At 47.1% G+C, this 20830-nt stretch overlaps 1 protein-coding gene and 1 non-coding gene across 4 annotated transcripts in view; both read right to left on the bottom strand.

Moving 5' to 3' along the window:
• Window positions 1–20830, bottom strand: part of SLC7A8 (solute carrier family 7 member 8) — a 49184-nt gene that overhangs the window by 5434 nt on the left and 22920 nt on the right. For all 3 annotated transcript variants that reach the window (XM_028114799.2, XM_028114798.2, XM_028114797.2), the window contains 5 exons: window positions 8810–8935; window positions 6951–7104; window positions 6232–6355; window positions 4673–4776; window positions 1043–1139 (listed from right to left, as the gene is read on the bottom strand). In XM_028114799.2, coding sequence (XP_027970600.1) covers window positions 1043–1139; window positions 4673–4776; window positions 6232–6355; window positions 6951–7104; window positions 8810–8935 — 605 coding nt within the window. The remainder of the gene's footprint in view (window positions 1–1042; window positions 1140–4672; window positions 4777–6231; window positions 6356–6950; window positions 7105–8809; window positions 8936–20830) is intronic.
• Window positions 7942–8104, bottom strand: LOC114218012 (U1 spliceosomal RNA). Its single transcript, XR_003611094.2, has one exon. It is a non-coding gene; the product is annotated as a U1 spliceosomal RNA (small nuclear RNA).

Here is a 20830-nt window from a genome sequence, read left to right as displayed (position 1 = left end):
TCTCTCTCTATCAAATAAATAAATAAAATCTTAAATAAAAAAAGAAGAAGGTTCAGTTCTCGGGTTAAGATCTGACGGTGAAAATAATGTAGAAGATTTTAATGGATGAATAAGCCAGATTCTGACCGTACTTGCCTTGCAGTCACAGTACTGCACCAATGGCTCAAACTGGAAATAAGTCTGTGTCTCACTGGGAGTACTAGGTGGTCTCCAGGCACCTTTCACAGCTAACCAATCATGATGGACTTCATCCTATATCTGAACATTCTGAAACTCCCCCTCATGTTGTACAGTGAAGGCACTTGACTGTTGAGAGCTCTATTATCCTGATCTAACTCCTTCTCTGATGGACCAAAGTCATTTTCAATATTTTATTCAGGATCCAGAAAGGAAAAAAAACATAACTCAAAAGACTCAGTGGGGACAAGTCTTTGCTCTTTCTTTTTACCCCTCTAAATGATTCTACTCTGGGCCATTCTACCCTCATTTCTTCCCTATCCCAATTTCCCTTTTCTCCATTTTCAGTTGCCAGTCTTCCTTTCTTTATGGTTTGTCTTATTTGGTGTACCTGTAACACTGAATTTGTTTCAGCGGTATTTCCTGAGAGACAGGCAGAGTCTCCTGGGGCAAGAAGACTGATGGAGAGTGCTGAGGGTGTGTGAGATTGGCCGGGAGTGGGGTCTGAAAGCTGCAACCCTTAGGGCAACAGGTGCAGGGGAGAGCCAAGAAAGGAGGTTTCTTTCTGTATGAGACTGTAGAGTCATGAGACAGTCACTTCAATCTGACCCAAAAGTATGGGAGAATAGAAATGAGGCAGGGTGAGAGCCTGAAGGTGTTTCAGGACTCAGAGTCTTTCTTTGTTATTTCTCTTGATATTTACAAAGCCCATGTATACCATTTGCCAGATTATCTAAGATCCAGTGAAACCTAGGAGCAGACCAGGAGGGTGACAGGGCTGTGTGTGGGAAGTGCGAACTCCCAGCTCAGAGCAATTGCAAAGAGGGAGGGTGTGTGTAGGGCTGGCAGAAGGAGGGGCCCTTACTGTGAAGAGCAAGGCTGGGATTGGGGTGCAGCGCTTCACGTGGATCATGGCCAACATGCTGGGAAGGTGGCCTTCCCTGGCTCCAGCAAAGAACAGCCTGGTAGAGAGAAAAGCAGGTAAGCCTGGGATGGCCCACAGACCACCCAAGGAAGTTCCCTCCCCAGCCCAGTCTTCCTCATCCATGCCCACCTTCTGCTCACACAGGAGTATCGCCCCACCCCAACCAGGTACCCACCTTCCCATGCACACTCCAGCCCACTTGTCACAGGACCCACGTTCACAAGTGCAGGTGCAGGCAGACCAGAGGCAGTCAGTGGATAATGGATAGATTCTGGGTGCATAGAGACCCTAAGTATGGTCTGGGTGGCTTGGAGTTACTGATGATTGTGCCTTAACTTTGTGGGTCTCACAAAGCCTTAATCCCTTTAAAAATGGGCCTCTCCCTTCCTCAAGGGACACAGGTTCTCTGATACATGAGGACTGAACTGTCTGTCCATGGAAAGCCTTAAAAACATTGATATCCGGGGCGCCTGGGTGGCTCAGATGGTTAAGCATCTGCCTTCGGCTCGGGTCACGATCCCAGGGGTCCTGGGATCGAGCCCCACGTCTGGCTCCTGGCTCAGCGGGGAGCCTGCTTCTCCCTCTGCCTCTCCCCCTGCTCGTGCTCTCTCTCTATCTCTGTGTCTCAAATGAATAAATAAAATCTTTAAAAAACAAAACAAAAAAACATTGATATCCTAGTCAGGAGGTAGTTGCCACTGTGGGGATGGAGAATAGGTGGTGGACCAGAAAGGGACACGGGATAAATTGGGGGTATGTGGGAATGTTCTATATCTTGTTTTGGGTGGTGCTTCCATCACTGTCTACAACTCTCAAAACTCATTAATCTGAACAATCTGTTTATTTTATTGTATTGTATGCATCACATTGTATCATACCTAAAAATTTATAGCCTTAAGCTACTTTTTCTATTCCCAAAGAAGCCATCCTAAGGAAATGAATAGTGAGTTAGTGAGAGGTATATATAAAAGATATTCTGATGATAAAAAAGATTGGAAATATTCTAAATGCCCCAAAGTAAGAGATTGATAACATAAATTATAGTATATCTATAAGATGGGATATTTAATAGTCTTAATGTTTTGAAAAAAATTCGTTACATGAGACCATGCTCACAATACAATGTCAAATGGTAAGAGCAAGACAGAAAACTGTATGATTCCATACAGTGTAATTCTAATTAATTTAGAAATTATGGTCATGTAAAAACATACCAACTGATTATCTCTGGGTGATGGGATTATGAGTAATTTTAATTTTCCTCCTTAGACTTCATTAAAAAATTTAATTTCTAAAATAGATGAGAAATTTTAATTGGAATGAAAATTATTTTTTTTACCCTTTTTAAAAATTAAACCTTTTTTTGGAGATAATTGTAGACTCACATGCAGCTGGAAAAAATAATACAGAGAGATCCTAGGTATCCACTCTATTTCTACTGGTAACATACTGCCAAACTATAGTATAATATCATGACCAGGATATTGATGTTTACAAGTTATTTTTAAAAAAGAGAAATTTTAACATAAAAGGGACTCCTTCTTCCCCTTCCCTTTTCCCAGAGAAAAGAATATTATAAGCCATTGGAAGTCATTTACATATTAGTATGAATTAGACAGCTTTTTCTTTTCTCTAGGATTTTATAAGGAGAAAGAAGCACCTAAGGGGTAGGAGGAAGGGGGTGGTATAATGGGGACAGGAAGGCACAGAATCAGCACTCTGGGTGTTCTGAAAACAAAACAAAACTGTCACTTTGTAATTTGTGTGTGAGGGAGAGTGGAACTAACAGCAGCAGTTTGGCAGAAGTGTGGGAGTCGGCCCCAAGTACCCATGTGCATCACCGTCACTTGCCATCATCAACTACCTAGGCCACTGTCACTAGTTTCATGCACCCACACAGCATGACCCCTCTACGGTGCAGCCTCATGCACCCAACTGAGCCCTGCGTGCTCTGCGGGCCTCATCATGCACATAGCCAGGGCTCCGCATTCACGTCCCTCCTCCACATGCAGCCAGGACCAAGTGTAACTTCCAGGTCCAATAGCATTTGCAAGTGTAGAGTTCACAAGAGACAATCCTTGCCCGGCTAGCTGACAATGGAGGAGACAATGACATTAAGCATGACACACGCCCACACACACTCCTATTTCTCAGGAAGGGTCAACCTCTCCATACACCAAACACAAAAGAGTAAGAGAGAGAAGGAGAGAACGAGGGAAGGAGGAGGAAGGAACGAAGGAACTGGGAAGATGAGCAGAGGAGGCCTGGCGGGTGGGCTGTGCCTCAGAATCCACGGCCTCGCACGCCAGGGCGCCGTGTCCTGCATGCACACACAGCTATACCACATGCATACAGGCCGCTGCTTGGCCTGCCCGAGGGACAAACCCCACTCTAAAGCTACTGTAGCCAGTCACTCTCTTCCAATAGATCCCAGAGAGCCTCATGGGTCACTGCTCTTCCACTGCTCGCCCTCGGCTGGGGACTCCGGGTGGTCACTGCTCCTGTGTAACATGCACACGAGGTTGCTGTGGGTGAGTCTCAGTCTCATAGGGTCCTGGGGCACAGAGGACACCCACACTCCCTCTTTCCTGCCCGGGGTCCTGAAAACATGGCACTCCCTTGACATTTCATGAGAACTCCTCCCTGATGTGATTGGTGGCTTTGGAAGCAGTTAAACTCAGGGACTCCCTCCTTTTGCTGTATCTTTCAAGTATGGCTATGCCCTGGGCGCAGGGGAACCGTCTAAGAAATATGGGAAGACCCCTTGAAAAACACTGATGGTAACAGTCCAGTGTCTGTTGGCCTCAGCAGCCTATTCTGGAGGGAGCGAGAAGAGACCCCGAGGAGGGGCCAGACTCCTGGGGGTGTAGAGGCAAGAGGTAGGGATTCCTGAACCCACTTGAGCTTCCGGCTTCTCTGAAAGTTTGGAAGTTGGGGGCCTGGATTTGGACAAATGCTTTCCTTCAGTTCTTCCCCACTTCTCTCACTTCATACCCTCAGCCCGAGTCTCCTGAGTGACCATGAAAGTGCCTCCCACAGCCACCTGTCTGTTGAGCAGGGAGAAGGATCCATCCCACCTGCAGGCTCGTCCCAGAACTTCCATGAGAGGCCAGCCCAGAGGCCCCAGGCCTGTGTCCCTCCTGGTCCCTTGTAGAGTGGGGTTCCTTTCAAGCCAGCATAGCCTGTTTCCAGGCAAGTAGCAAAGGAGCTCTGGGGCTGCCGATGAGACACTGTCCTGCTGCCGATCACGGTGCCCAGACCTAGGACTGCGTCAGGCAGCCTGGGACCTCCTCAGCCCTCTGCTCCTACTGAAATGAGGTGGGACAGGGCTTCTCTCACCACTACATGTGAAGCCACACATATCGCAGGTAACCACGTGAGCAGCATACACCCCTCTGCATCCAAGCTGACACACAAACGCCCTTTCGTGAGCAATCACCCCCTACGAGGTCACCACCCAGGTGCCCACACAGACCTCTGCTGACGGAGACAAGCCCCCCATATATATACACAGAGCAATGTGCGCAGCAGAATGGCCCCTGGCCCAGGAAGGACTGGGACAACACTCACCGGGAAGAGGTGAAGAGAGACCCATTAACTCCTCCAAATGTGGACAGGGCAACGGAAATGGGCATGATCCAGGCCATGACTCCTAGGAGCTTCTCTCCGAATGTCTGGGAGAGAAAACAAGGGGATGAGCAGAAGAGGCAAGGTTACAACCCTCCACTTGTACATCACTGCTGGGAATGCTCCCTCCCATCTCTACCCTTGCTGAGTCTCTCCTATTATAGTCCTCGTGGGGAGGGTTGTGCTCCCCAGGCCCTCCTGCACTGCACTGCCACTTCCCTTCCCACTACACAGTGGGGATTTAGTAAGTGTTTTGGGCTATTAACTGAAGGAGACAGTGCATGGTGGTAATAATAATAACAACAACAACAATGACAATGATGTACTAACATTTGTTCTCCTTGTTTTATGGATGAGGAAACTAAGGCACAAAGCAATTAGGTAGCTTGCCTAAGATCACAAACCCAGAGAGTGGAGGGCCAGGACCAGAAGGCAGCTGGGGGAATCCAGGCCTCACTTACATTATACACTAATGAGTCAGGCAGGTTGGGGTTCAAATCTTAGCCCAACAGTTTGGACCTGTGAGACGTTGAGCAAGGTCCTTAATTTTTGAGCCTCAGTTTTCCTATCTGTAAAATAGAAATGGTTCCTAATTCATAGGGTGGAATTTCTAAATTCATAGAAATAATATAAGAAGGGAAAAATGATAAGAACAAGCCACTATGCAGGCTGAGAAAAAAGAGGTGGTGAAGCTATAGACTAGTCTTCCTATACTGAAGGAATGTAGAATGTCAAGGGACTAGCCTTTTCTATATTCTCTGAGGCAAGTATACACTCGATTTCTAGTACATTATGGGGGAGGGGTCGTTTAGAATGGATGTCCTGCTGGGTTAGGCCAGTGGTCATGGAAAAAGGCTGCCCCAGGACACTGGAGGACCTCTTTCTTTACAGTCTTCTGACAGGAGACATGGGATGACAGTTTGGCAGGGTGGTGTCAGGGCCCAGGTGAAGCCAGGTAAGAGGGCTGCATGGCTCCCAGGGTTTTCCGGGTATCAAAGACCCCAGTGCCTTGGATCTGCATGATCTCTTTCCCCAAAGAGCACAGACCATTCCTACTCCTGTTTACTGGCACACACTTTTCCCTGATGAGGGAAGGAGTCAGGCTGCATGATTTCCAGAGGAAGAAACAAAGGCAGAGAGGAATGGCGTTGTCTCGTGCAAGATTATATCTTTCCGAGGAGGAGCCTGCCTCCTTTATACAATCATCACATTTAGAGTTTAAAGTGCCCCAGATCAGGAGCTGGCAAACTTTTTCTGTAAAGGGTCATACAGTAAGTAATGTAGCTTTGTGGGCAACATGTTGGTTCTGCCGTTGTCACCGTTCTAGGTACAACATGGCCGTCAGTTTGCTCCTGGGCACTTGGAGATATGGTTTCTGCCCTGAGAACTTGGGATAACTTCCAATTCCACAAATTCATGGATCAGGGAAAAGTGAGTGGGGCCAATCTGGCAAGTCTATGTCAACATTCCTGGTTTGAGGGGCTGTGAGTTTGATTTCTTACCACAGCGACTGCGTTTGAAGCCAGCAGCTCCTGGGGGGACATTGCAGTGACATAAGCGACATTGGCAAAGACATACACAAATGTGACCAGTGGGATGGAGATGAAGATGGCTCTGGGAAGGTTCCTGTAGAAGGAGAGGAGGTCAGAGGGGAAAGGCCTGGCACCTGCCTTGTCACGGGGTTTGGGAAGTGCCTTGTCTTTTTGCTCCAAACTGACCTGGCAGCCTTTTGTGACACTCCCTCTCCCTGGGGGGTGGATTCTGACTCAAAATGGGCAGGGCAATTTAAAGGAAATGAAACAGGGTAGGCTGGGAATATGCTCCATACCTGCTGACCTCTTCCTGACTGGAATCTCCATGATGCACCCCTCTCCCCTGCTTCAAGACACAAAGACCCTCCTGTCCTAAGACAGGTAAGTAAGATGCCTAGAGGCCTGTCGGGAACATTTCATCCTCTAAGGCAGTGGTGCTATCTCAGCACTGTTTCAGCTTTTGATCTGCTCTGGGACAGTCACGGGATCATTTTTCTCCTCCTGGCAGGGTGGATGGCAAATGGTTTAAGTTCCTGAGAAATAACTGTTTCTTCAGGATAGACTAGGTCATGGTCAGAACAGGGGCTGGAGATGGAGAAGTGCCCAGTGGACACCTGGCTCTCTCTTCTTAGTAGCAGGTGCTGTGGCCTTTCAAGGGATTTGGGAAGAGCTGGGTCATTTCAACTCACTTGTAGGGATCAACAAGTTCCTCAGTCACGTAATTAAGAAAGTTCCAGCCTCCGTAGGCAAAGGAGCCCTGAAGGAAAGCCAGTGCGATAAGGCCGATGTCGGGTTCTTGGAAATTCTCAAATGCGTTCTTTGGTTCCAGCCAGAAATACTCTCCTGTGGACGCAAGGGGCAGGAGGCTGCTCAGAGAAAGGAGCCAGAGGCCTGGCAGCCTCTAGCCTGCCTGGTCCTGTCTCAGCTCCTCCTGCAGTGATGATCCAGCTCTTGTCTTGTTTCCAGTGAACCCCACACATTGGACAAGTGGGACCAAAAAGAGCACGGATAGAGATTAGGACTTCCCCAGAGCCCAGGAACCAGGAGTCCAAATGCAGGCTCAGGTTCAAAGCACAGCTCTCAATGTTCTCTTAAAAGGCAAATTTACTTGGAAGGAAAGGCCAGGGGAGGCCACTGGTCAGGGCAGGGTAGAGTAAATCAGGGGTGGTGCGTGGGGGTGGGGGGAGCTGGGATTTGGAGATGCAGGATTAGGGCCATTGGCAGTCTCTTGACCACCTTCCTGTATATCTAAGTTTATACATTTTCACAAAGAAAGCATGAACAACAACAAACACTCAAACATAAGCTCCTATAATGCCAGAGTAGTTCATGCTTGCTCTGCTTTCTTTGTCAATAACCTCCTGTCTCTTTCTAAGGTCTCTGGGCTCTCTCTTCATGGTATAGATTCCCTGAGGACAGGGTCCTTCAGCAAAGAGCTTTTCCACTGCCTTCCCAACCTTTAGCACAGTGTCCTGCACACAAGTGGGCCCTCAAGAAAGGCTGCTGATGACGTTGTAATGAAACAGAGTAACTGCCTATATTTTACTTAGTCATCTGTGATCCAGCACTTGGACAGGAAATAAGGAGATTAGAGTGATCAGGAGAAAGCATTAGGGCCAGAATAGTAGGGACTTATTATTTCTGAAAAGATAGCACAGTGGTTTCTTTCTTTCCTTTTTTTAGGGGAAAGCATGAACACAGTCCCCACTACCACAAATTATAGAGTCCCATTTTTCATATTTGGGGAAATTGTAGGGGTCAACACATCCATAGTGCAATGGATAAGCCTCGTCCTTAGAAAACCACTTTCATGATCATGGTATCTCCCCTACCAAGGAGGTATACACAGTTATTTCTTTAAGTCTACACAATATTACCTGCTAAAGAACTTAACACAACTGGTTAAAATTAACAGCAGAACCTTAATTATGTTTCCTGGAGCAAATATCCAGGCACCCCACATGGCCTTCAGGGCTTCTATAGGCAGATAGGAGGTCTCTCTGTCATCTGACTTTCTCCAGGAGGCAGTGACACTGGGCAGAGCCTAGTGGTGCCATGGTTCCCATGGAAACCAAATACAGACTCAGACTTGGAAGGGACCAAATCCAGTGGGGAATGTTGGCAGGGGCCCCAGGAATGTCGAGCTCTCTCATAGAGATTATGAGTAATTTTGAAATGTGTAAAAATCCCCTCTGTTCCCCATTTTAGGATATGGACAACATACCATATAAGATGCAGGGAACTTCCCTGGGGATGGGGTAAGAGGGCAACAGGAGTCCAGAGATCTGGGGGCTTCACCTAGCTGTGCTAGAGCCAGGAGGTCAGCATGGGAGACCTGAACTCTGCAAACCAGGTGGGGCATGCTCAACTTCCAACCATCCCAGGAAAATGGTTTCTCTTCCCCTTTGTCAAGCAAGTGAAGAAGAAAAGTCATTCAAGGTCAGAATTGGGAAATCTCAGGGTGCACATGTCCAAAGACAGTGTGAGGGGGTGTGTACATGAAAGAGGCAGAAAGTGGGTGGGGCTCTGTTGTTTGGGTGATACTCACCTTTGCAGATCTGGACAATTCCCATGATGATGATCAGGGCCAGGGCCAGGAGCTTCCCAGCTGTGAAAATGTCTTGAACCCGGGTGGCCCACCGCACACTGGCACAGTTGACCCATGTGAGGAGCACTGAAATGACAGACCCCCAGACGTACCCTCAGGGCTATAATGAGGCTGTAGGAGGCCCTCTGAACAGAAGCAGAAATGCTTCTTGCTCCTGACAATGGGACTGTAACAAGCGAGCCAAATTTCCCTCAAGCCCAGCCCCAGTTTCCATAAACTTTGGCTAGATTAACGGGTTACAAATGGGGATTACCTGCCACAAATTAGAGCTTGGTCAGAGCATGCCCTGCCCAGGGCTGGAAGCCAGAAGTAGGCATGGAAGTGAAGGCACTGGCTTTGAGGAAAAGCAGCGTATAACCAGGGTGCACGTGTGGGCTTTGTTTCCAGGCCATTGTGTGTTCAGGGGGAGCCCTGAGCAACTGGTGGATCCTGAATGTCATCTTCCTCAGCCTGATTTTGGGGCCACAGAGGGTTAGGGGGAATCTTTTTTTTCCCCTGTGGTATAATTTACATAGAGTAAAATTCATTTTTCTAAGTGTACAGTTTGATGAGATCTGACAAACGTATTCAGTTATTTAATCACTTCCACAGTCTTTATATGGAACATTTCCAACACTCCTACTAAAAGTTCTCTTTCTTGCACGTTGATCTCCTTTGAAGTCAGTCCCTTTCCCTTACCTCTGGCAACCACTAATTTGGTTTCTGTCCCTATATTTTGCCTTTTCCAAAATGTCACATGAACAGAATCATACAGTATGTAGCCTTTTGTGTCTGGTTTCTTTCACTTTACATGATGCTTTTGAGATCCATTCATGTTGCTGTGTATATCAAGTCTGGTCCTTTTATTGTCACATAGTACTCCATTTTATGTATTGGTTTTCTACTCACTGGCTGATGGACATCTGGGTGGCTCCCATTTTGGGGCTATTATGAGTAAAGCTGCTATAAACACTCACATAGAACTCAAGTGGACTGTAGATGTCTTTGAGAAGGATTTTCCTTTCTCTTGAGTAGATACCCAGGAGTGAGATTCTGAGTCATAAGGTAAATGTATAACTTTATTTTTTTTTTTAAGATTTTGTTATTTTTAAAAGTAACCTCTAGGGATGCCTGGGTGGCTCAGTCAGTTAAGTGTCTGTGTTCAGCTCAGGTCATGATCCCAGGGTCCTGGGATCAAGTCCCACATTGGGCTCCCTGCTCAGTGGGGAGCCTGCTTGTCCCTCTCCCTTCCCTCCAGCTCTCTCACTCTCTCTCTCTCTCAAATAAATAATCTTAAAAATAACAACAACAAAAAAAACCCACAAAGTGGCTATATCGTTAGCATTTCCACCAGCAATGTAGGCGAGTTCCTGTTGCTATGAATCCTTTCAGCATGTGGTATTGTCAGCTCCAAAAGCTTGGCTATTCTAATAGGTGTGTAGTGGTATCTCACTGTGGTTTCAATTTGCCTTTCCCTCATGACAGATGATGTTGAGCATGTTTTCATGTGCTTATTGGCCACTATCCCTCTGTCTTCTTTGGTGGCATAGGGGCTCCCACAGAGATCCCAATAATATGGAACCTCCAAGGGCTGGAGGAGAGCTCAAAGGCTGCATCCTAGGAGGGAGGGACTCTATTTTACAGCCACACTCCCAGAGAAACCCAGAGAGCCTGTGCTGCAGGAATGGGACTCTCACCTTCCTGGTGCTTAGGAAGTCCTTGAGAACAAAGGGAAGAAGTTAAAATCCTCTTGCTTCCCCTTCCTCTGGAACAGTGACCAGGACGCACCCTGCCCCCCCCCCCCCCCGCCGAGGTCCTCCAAAGGTACAAGTCACACATGTAGAAGCACCAGACTTTCTTCTCAAGCTCTGGCCAGGCCTCTGATTTGAACAGTTGATCAGATTATATCAATACCTGATCTTTAAACTGTGTTTTTACTTTTCAAGTATTTTCTGACCTTACTTGATTCTGAGACCATTTCGACAGGGCAAAGACCTGATACTATTATCTATTGGTAACCTTTCTCCTCACACCGTCTCTACCTGGCAAACTCCTTCTCATCTTTCAAGATCCAGCTCAAATGTCACCTGTTCTGTGAGTCTTTATTATTTTATTATTTTACGTATTCCTGACAATGTGGTTGCAAGGTAAGATACACCAGCTACATTTTATAGACAAGGAACAAAGTTTGTCCCTTCTCTTTTCTCAGACCGCTTTGTTTATATTTAATTTTGGCAACTACTTCTTTGTATTATAATGATTTGTTTCTTTTTCTCTGTCTCCATGTAGACTAGGAAGGCAGGGACTATGACTTTTCATGCTTTTAATCCCAGGGCATCATTAATGCCTGCAAATAGCAGGTATTCAACAAATATTTAATACTTGGATACAGAAAATGCCCCAATTCATTAGCCCTGCAATCTCATCTCAGTCTACACATTCTACAATGCACACAATCTCCCCTGCTCCCCAGGAATCTCATCAAAAGGAGACACGATCCCCAGTTGGTTGCACAGAGCCAAAAGAGCGACAGGAAACTTGACTTCAAACTCTTGACTCCTCATGGAGAAGCTGTTATCCAAGATGGTGTCATATAAGGAGAACCAAAACATGTTGTCAGAGGAAGGATTTTAAGTCCCTGAAAAGGGAGAACATCTTGTAAATACTTGAATGTTCCAGATGGACTGAGACATTCTGATAAACACACATTTGGTTTATCTGACTCAATTCAAAAAGGATTTCAGGATCACATGCCTGGTGACAATCCAACCCAAATCACTCTAAGCAACAGGGCCTGTGATCTGTTTCTCCTCAGGGCCCTGAGGATTGCTAGGTACAAGGGTGGGCCCTCAGGTCCCAGGACTTCAGGCAGACACAAGCAATGACTTAAGGATAAAGGAGATTGATTTATGAAAAGAAGATTAGGACACAAAACCAATGAGGCTCAGGGATAGGTAAGGATTACTGAACAAGGAACCAGACTGCGATCCCAGAGAAGAAAATTATCCTCTATCAAGGGGAGGAGAGGGCACGGTGGGAAGGTGACAGGAAAGTACTTGGAGGGAAATAAGGGATGAGCAGGACAACTCACAGACAGTCTTCCCCCAGCAGGTGGGGGGAATGTGGCCACCTCCTGGTGGGCTGGAATAGAAAACACAAAATCATCTATCTCCTCAGGAGAGGGACCTTGTCAAGGCAGTCAGAAAGATTCCTTCAGTCAGCTCCAGAATATTCCTGGGGGATGGGAGATATTTGAAGGAAGGGATAATTTGTCAAATAAACTTGCTGTGGGTGTCTTCTGTCCCACCTGACCTTATCTTCACAATTTCACAAGAACCCAGACCTTGACTAATATTTAACCTTTTACCTTTACAGAGCTCTTTCAGAAATAAAAAGAGAAATCCCGAGAATGGGGTGGAGAGACATTTTGCCTGTGACACTAATCTCCTTAGAACAATGGCTGCAGGCCCTCACATCTGACCCTTATCCCTGCTGTTGGGTGATCACAGCATGTGACCGAGGGGAAAGAGGGCATTTTCAGTCTCCTGCTACCACAGGACAGCTTCCCTCACAGCAGGCTGAAACCTGAGCCTCCAAACAGAGAGGAAAGGTCAGTGAGTGAAGGCAACACTGTCAGGTGCTTGCCAAGCCCCTGCCCTGTTCAGGCATCCTGTCTCTGCCAGTCTACCCCAGAGCCCCTTTCTGTTGTTAATGGCTATGGCCCCTCTCTCTTCTCAGCCAGACCCTGCATTCTGCATGCTTGAGAAACAATGACCTCAGGGAAGCCACATGTAGATGGGGACCAGTGGCCACTGCAGCTTGAAATGTGAGGGTTTTCGTTCATCCGTCCATTCATCCGTCCGTCCGTCCAACCAACCATCATCTACAAAGGGCCTACTGTGCTAGGCACTCTGGTAGGTGGGGGAGTTACAAGACACAAGTCCCTATCCTCGGGAAGTTGAGAGCATAAGGTATAAGGGAGATGGTGAGAGCATAAGGTAAGGGAGATGGGTGAGCTATAAAAAAAGATGATCAGGCAACAATGTGGTGACAACAGAGCTCTTCACGCAAGCCAGTGGGTATCCAGGAGGGGGAGACCCTAACCAAAAGGAGAATTTTATAATTTTGGCCCAGCTGGATAAAAGAAATAAGAAGGAAAAAGACTCTGGTTCTTGTCCACTGTAATCTGGCTGTGGAGTGGTTGCTGCTTCTCTAGAGGCCCCCATGGAATCTCGGGCTTATCTGTATTTCTTGGGCCTTTTCTCCTCTTTCTCTTTTGCATCCTTTCTGTTTGCTGGGTTTTCAAAAAAAAAAAAAAAAGGTGAAAAGACTATCAGGACGATACTTCAAAAAGATGCTGACGTCAGGGGTTGGTTACTGAATCTGCCAAGTTGGAAAAGGTGACAAGGTGACACCTTAATGTCAAGGTGACAGGAGGGATACAAAAAACAGGCAGGCAGGAGTAGGGGACTCAGAAACCAGCAATCTTGTGACCTGCTCAGAGCCCAGGGCCCAGGGCCTCTCAGCTGCTGAATAGGAGAGGTGGGCTCAGTGCTCCCCGCCTGTGGGAAAACTGAAAGACTGGCAGAGAGGTGCAGAGTCCTCAGATCGATGACAACGAAGATCCTGTCACTGACCTGGACAGAGGGTCAGAGTTAGAAAAAGAGACATGATGTCGGAAACAACGATCAGAGAGGGAGAAAGAAAAATTTGAAGAAGCCATACTGCGGGCTTTGAAGATGGAAGAAGGGCCCATGAGCCAAAGAATGTAGGGGGGCTCTAGAAGCTGGAAAAGGCAAGGAAATAACTCTCCCCAGAACCTCCGGAAAGAACACAGCCTCTGCTGTCACCTTGAGTTTAGGACTTCTGACCTCCAGAACTATAAGACACTAAATCTGTGGTAATTTGTTATAGTAGCAATAGGGAATTAATACAGGGCCAGGCACCATACAGAAAGACCAGAAAGCAGGTGGCACAGGCTGAAATAGCAAAATTTTTAAAGAGCAACCAGGAGGCACACCCCAGGACCCCAAAGGAGTGCCTGTCCACAGGCCTTGCAGGACACCAGTGGAGGGAAGTGGTGGGGCTCTCTAGAAGTAGGCAGTGAAAGTGAGGTCACCCATGTGCTCACCTAGTTGGCAAATTTCTACACCATATGACAGCATCCCAACTTGAGGATCCTACAGCTAAAGTGTTACTGCCTCCTGTTTCTTCCCTTCCTAATTCTATACAGTAGTAAACAGGCTCACCCTCCAGTAACTCCAGCTGTGCCTTTCCTTCCAAAAAAAAATTGGGGACAAAAGACACTCCCAATATTCCTCCTTCACCGAATGCCAGGCTCTTTTCCAGTCTCCTCCATATTCCATACAACTTCAGGCCCACACATGCAACCCAGATACACATACAAATGGAGGCCCAAGTTCCAAACTTCTTACAAGGTGAGTCTAGTACTGGGAGGCTCACAGATGTGATTCTTTTTTTTTTTTTAAAGATTTTATTTATTTTTTCATGAGAGACAGAGAGAGAGAGAGAGGCAGAGGGAGAAGCAGGCTCCCAAGGAGCAGGGAGCCCGATGTGGGACTCCATCCCAGGACTCTGGGATCGTGACCTGAGCCGAAGGCAGACGCTTAACCGTCTGAGCCACCCAGGTGCCCTCACAGATGTGATTCTTTTCTTCTCTGCCCCCATGGTTTTGTTGGTCTCCTAATTTTACTGACCAGAGGCTACAATCACAGACCATAAAAGAAGTCAAGATGGAAAGCCAAGAGATGAACTCAAAAGTCCTGAGACTGAGTTCCTTCCTCAAGTCAAAGGGTAGAGTGGCCACACTGTGTGCTATCTTGCAGTGGACTACACCAAAAGCACCCTGAAAGAGCTCGCTCTGGCACTTTCCCAGGTGGAGTCAACCCAACCCAAGCCCCCAGGAGGTAAGGCGAGGTTAAAGGTCTACAGATTTTAGAAGGGAAGAACAGGAACAACATGTTTTGGGAAACTTTACCTTAGATGAACACCTTATAGACTATAGGTAAAAGAAACAATTTAATCTCTCTAGTCCATTTTTAAACAGAACATCAATGACTCGCTAGCATAAAATAAATAAGTCTTCATTTAGAAACTTTTAAGCATGAATTAGGGAGGGAATTGTGGGACTGGTTTTAAGTGTCCTCAATCAGCACAGGCCAGGGCTGTGTCTTCAGGTGCTCCCTTGCTTCTAGACACAGGACTCTGGCCTCTTGCTGAGCTGGGCTGGCAAAGGGGCATCCTGTGCCTTCATCAGAGGGCCAATGAACACCTTCCCACATGGATCCCTAAACTAATCTCATTCATTTTGCCGAGCCAGCTTCTGCTCCATGGACCACACCATTCTGGTGTGATGGGGTGAAAGACAGGATGGGGCCATTTAGACAGGAGGCTGGACTGATTGTTGTAGGAACAGTGCTCGGAAGAATGAACCAGTTGGGGCTCTCCCTGTAGACAGCTCTCGGCACCGGAGGGAGATGTTTGAGGCCAGTGCCCTACTACCCGGGGGCACATTTCCAGCCTCATGAGCAATCAGAGCCAGGAATGACCTGAGAGACTCAGAACCTCATTTTATATGCGAATGGAATAAGACCTCAGCTAATGTACTCCTGCCCCGCAGTTGCTTTATTCTGCCACTACAGTCAGCCTTTCTTTTATCATATACACATTGTCCCACTTTCCCTCTGTCCATTCCCACGTTCTCTCTCACCCTGCTCCTGTCAATGGTACTCAAGGACACTGCTCAAGGGCCACCCTGAGGCAGTCACCTGAAGATACTAGCCAGTTTGCTTTCAGGACAGCAGGAAGTAAGATGCCAATGTGGCGAAAACGGGAAGACTAGAATGGCTACCCCCGAGAGGCCAAGAGTCGTGTCCATTCCTCTCAGAGCTTTAGAAAATTATTTCCCACTGGCAGACTCAACTCTCTGCCTTGTATTCCCTTCTCTGGCCCCTTGTCGATGTCACCATCACATGTTCTCTTGAACTCTGGGAACTTCTTGAGGATTTTTTGGTCTTACTGGCTCATATCTTTCTCAGGAGTGGGCAGGAGGCAGCTTGGAAAGGTTTGTTTTCCTTTAGCATTTCCAGAACTAGGCCTCTCTGTCTTTTCAGACAGGATAAAACAGGCAGTAGAAGGGGTGGGCGGGGGGGGGGGATGCCCAGACTTGCCAAAGTCCATAAAGACAGATAGTGAAGAAGGGAGGGAAAGAGTGAGCCTGAGACATGACAGTGGGGAGGAAGGAAGAGGAGGAATAATACACATCCTTATGAGTGCGGGGAAAGACCTCAAAGGGAAGAAGCACAGAGAGAGAAGGCCAGGACAGAAAAAAGAAAGATGTAATGCACTAAGCAGATATACTGCTGAAAAGGGAAGCTGTGACACCACTTTGTACAAATCAGAACACGCTGTTCCTCTCCAGAACTTCAAAATAAGCACTTTTCTGGGATGGAGCTCCCAGCCCTCTGAAACAGCCATAAATTTCACCTGGGTTGGGGCTTGCCTGCCAGAAGCATTAATATCAGTCTCACCTTTTGCTGGGGCACGCACTTCTCCTCCTTCCGCATTCCGCCATGCTCTGCCAGCTCCCCCTGACTCCCTCCCTCCAGACCTGGAACAAAAGGGGCAAAGTGATGCCCCTCAGACCAGCCCTGTGGTGTCCATGGTGCCCATGCTGGAGCGCCCAGTGAGCACCCAGCCTGTAGGAAAGGGGTGTGGCGACACTGGGCTCCGTGATAGGCTGGCTGGGGCTCCTTGGCTGCCTCTCCCCCTCCTGCTCTTGGAAGGATCAGGGCACGTGTTTCTAATTGTGGAAGGACTGCTTTGGCTTGGCCTGCCTAACCTCAGCCGTTTCCAGATCTAGGAGGTTACCAGTGCTGGCTGCCAAAAGGCACTGATAGGCAAAGAAAACACAGAACCCTGTTTAAGTTCTAATGCACACAACCCAAGGCTTTGATAAGGTTCCAGGTTTGCCCACATGGGCCAGCCTGAGCTATCTTTCCTTCTCTGAGTCCTCAGAGAGACCTGGAGGGAAACTGGGGTATGAGGGTGAAGACACAGCCAGCTTCCTAGAATCCTTCGCTGTGCCCAGGGCGAGTCATTTTTCACGTGGATTGAGGAGCTGTATTATAAAGTCTCAAGTTATTGACTACCTAAAACAAAGGTTGTATTATGATACATGTAAATAACTTGACTGATAAAAGACAAAGACATCAAAACAAAGCAACAGCAATGACACCAGAATAAATCAAATGAGCCCTTCCCTGTAAACTAAGCTTTGATCCCAGCTTCTGTAAGGCCACAGTGAGGCTGTGAAACAGATCTTGCTACCATGCTACCAGTAACATTTTGTCCTTCTCCAGCCCCTTTCATCTGGAAGCATTCTTCCCGCTAAGCTCCCACCCACCCTGCCCCACCCCCTTCCCGGCCGGCCGTCTCTTCCCCTTCCTTCTTCCCCTGACCCCTCCGTGCCAGTTGCTAGACCTGGAGTTTCTGCTGAATCACCATCTGGTACTTAGTTTAGCCAAGAAAACCCAAACTCCCAGCTCAGCATTTTCCAAGGGCTGAGTAGTTCTCTCTTCAGCATAAGCTAAACATGGCCTCTGAGCTGGGGGTGGTGGGGGGAATGGAAGGCAGCTGGAAAACAGGGGAGACAGACCTAGTGCACCATGCCATCTTGGGGAGCCCCCTTTTAATCCTACTCATTACTGTTCCAGCCCCAGACTGAAAAATTCCTGTTATCTCACGCCCCAATTCTCAGGGTGGATGCCTCTCAGACACATAGCAAGGGGAATGGGGTGGATTCTGCCGGGTCTGCACAGAGCTCAGGAGGGCTAGCCTGACTTTCCAACATCCTCAGCCTTGGAGGAGAGAGGGTGTGGGTCCTGGGAGGTCTGGTTGGTTCTTGGACTGGAAGACTTGTGGGCTCTGTTAGTGTCACTTAAGCTTATAAACATGGACCCAGGCTGCAAAATTCCCAAGACTGGTTCAGTTATAACCCTACTCCAACGGCAGGTAGTGCCCAAACTCGCTAAACTCTCAAAACAAATCTTCCCTCTCATCTTTCCCCCAAAGCTCCCTGTAACACTAGACCTCACTCCCATCAGTCTTGACTTTTATGTTCTTGGGTATGTGATATAAATTTGGAGAGCAACATTAACACTTCCAAGTTCACCAGACACAATTAATGGCTGAACTTCATAAACCAGAGGCTCTGGCTTCTCTGGGAAAAACAAAGTGATCCTTGACAGTCAACAACAAAAGGCCAGAGGAGAATGTAATCTTCTACTGGTTCAAGAAAGATAACAAGTCGTTTCCATCCTGAACTACTGGAAAATTCTGTTTTAGGAAGCCTCAATCCCATTCATTATTCTCCCAAGTAGGGTTGGACACATTCCCAGGAACAAGCTCCTCATTCCCCCATTTCCAGGACTGGGGCTATGTGCACCCTTTTGAATAGCAAACTCCAATCTGAGAGTAGAAGTTGGAGACCAGTAGAGACAGTATGGGAAGCCAGGAAAGAGAAGGTGACCTGGACCAGCAATCGAAGCAATACTGAAACTAAGAAGACCCTGACTTCTCAGGTAGCTGGTGGGGACAAAGAGCCTGGCCTGAGAACAGAACTCAATTTAGACCAATTGACAGCGGTCTACATCACCAGTGGATCTCTAGGGAAGAAGACCTCCATAAAACTCTAGAATTCACCGTGATATTTATAATTGCTTATTATGATATATAAACTATAAAGCACTTACCAATAGTTTGTTCTTCTTAGAGCTCAAGACTGGGTTGCTCTTATGGAAATGTAAGATGAAGATAACAAAGATACCTTCACTCCTAGGGCTGGGCATGAGGAATACTCCAGAGGCCATATAGGGCAAAGAGGAGGTGAAATGGCACTGAAGAGCAGGTGTTCACTCTGCCATTATGGGCATAGAAGCCAAAAACACATTGGCTGCCTTCCTCAAGTCCCAGCATCAGAATTTGAGTATTGAAGAGTGAATGGGAAGGGTTGCGAAGGCAGGGGGCCAACTCAACTGAGTAAGAACCACACCAATGACAAGGCATTAAAATATGATCCAGTGTTGTCCTCAATTTATTTCACCTGAATTCCAATAAGAATGTGCCATCCTTGACTTCCTAATCACCCTAATCACAAGGTCTTGCCATTTCTGCCTTGCAAATGCCAAATACATCTATTTCTGTGTATTCCCACAGCTTCATCCCTGATTCACATTACAGAAATTCTGGATTTCTGTAACCACATTGTACCTGGTCTCCTTGCCTCTGATCTTATTCCCCTCTCCAATTCATCCTTTACATTTGCAGCCATGAGTCTTCTAAAATGTAAATATGATCATGTCAATCCTCTGTTTGAAACCCTTTAATGCCTTCCCATTACTCTTAGGGTAAAGTCCAATCTCTCCAGGGTTGCCCATAAAGCCCTTTCATGGCTGGATCTTCACTTCTTTTTTTTTTTTTTTTTAAAGATTTTATTTATTTATTTGACAGAGAGAGACACAGCAAGAGCAGGAACACAAGCAGGGGGAGTGGAAGAGGGAGAAGCAGGTCTCCCGCTGAGCAGGGAGCCTGATGTGGGCCTCGATCCCAGGACCCCGGGATCATGACCTGAGCCGTAGGCAGACACTTAATGACTGAGCCACCCAGGCGCCCTGGATCTTCACTTCTATCTATATCACCTACCTCTTAGTCTATGCTGTGGCTATACTGAACTACCTGGAGTTCCCCCAGAGAGCCATGTTCTTTCTTGTCCCCAGACCTTGGCACATGTTAATCCTTCCGGCTATAACATTCTCCCTGCTCCATCCCCTTCCACTTTCCTCTCCATGCTGGATACTGCCTGGCTATCTCCAACTGGTCTTCCCTCAACTTATGTGTAATTTTCTCCAAGATTTTCCTTAACCACAGTCCCTACCCTCATTTCTGTTACATCTAGCTCCGCCTGGATGTTGTCCTCTTAGGGGATTTACCACTTAGAACTGAAATTCCCTGTGTACTTGTCAGAATCATCCAGTGGATGGTGGGTTCCTTAGTACAGGAACTAAGTATCCTCATGGCTAACACAGTTCCTGGAGCAGACACTCAGATATTTGATAATGATTGAATGGTTCTGTATCCTGTGTGACATCTAGAAGACACACAAGTAGACTCAGTAAATGTGGATTAAGGCTTAACTTCCTGCTGCTGCTGCAAATGAGAATGAGGGTTTTTTGGTTCATTGTTCTATCTCCGGTTCCCAAAACAGTATCTAGCACATCACAGGCACTTAATAAATGTTTGTTGGATGAACAAAGTGTTGAGATTCTCATTTATATAATGCTTCCCAAGAGTCTCAACCCCTTTCTAAGTTGTATTACTCTAGAGCAGGCTTTGGAGCAGTAACCTGGGGTGGCCACCCTGAGGAAGACTTCCAACCAAAGACTTGCTAAGGGCTCCCCAGGGCTTTGCGGGGGCAGTGGAAGGCAGAAGTGCAGAACACATTGTGACTGCTCATCGTAAATGCTAGACAGTTGAGATATTTCATTTTGATTTGTACTAGATAAACTAGATTGCTCTCTCTTAGTAGTCAATCACCATGCCCAGTTGAATCTACTGTGAAATCTTCCTCGTTTTTGTCACCTTGTAACTTTGTTTTTATTTCAGGCCAGGACTTCTCTGACCTGCACAGGTGCTTAGCCGGCTAACTCATCTCACTGCTTCAAGTGTCACAGTCTTTTTTTCACTCAAATGTGAACCTAATCATGTTACTCCTCTGCTCAAAATCCTTCTGTGGTTCCCGTGTCTTGGATGAAGCCTGCTCTCTCCTGCATGATATACGGGATCCTTCCAGATCTGGCTCCTGCTCACCTGTTCAGCCTCATCTCCTGTCACTCTCCTGGGCTTTTCACACAAAAGTACTTGCTTTTCTCCAACAGGTCATTTCTCTCTTGATGCCAGGTCTTG

This window comes from Eumetopias jubatus, unplaced genomic scaffold (genome assembly GCF_037043125.1).
Source record: "Eumetopias jubatus isolate StellerSeaLion01/CBP00866 unplaced genomic scaffold, mEumJub1_p1.0 scaffold_7, whole genome shotgun sequence".
In the NCBI taxonomy this organism is placed as follows: Eukaryota; Metazoa; Chordata; class Mammalia; order Carnivora; family Otariidae; genus Eumetopias; species Eumetopias jubatus.
This window is presented reverse-complemented; position numbering and strand designations above follow the sequence as displayed.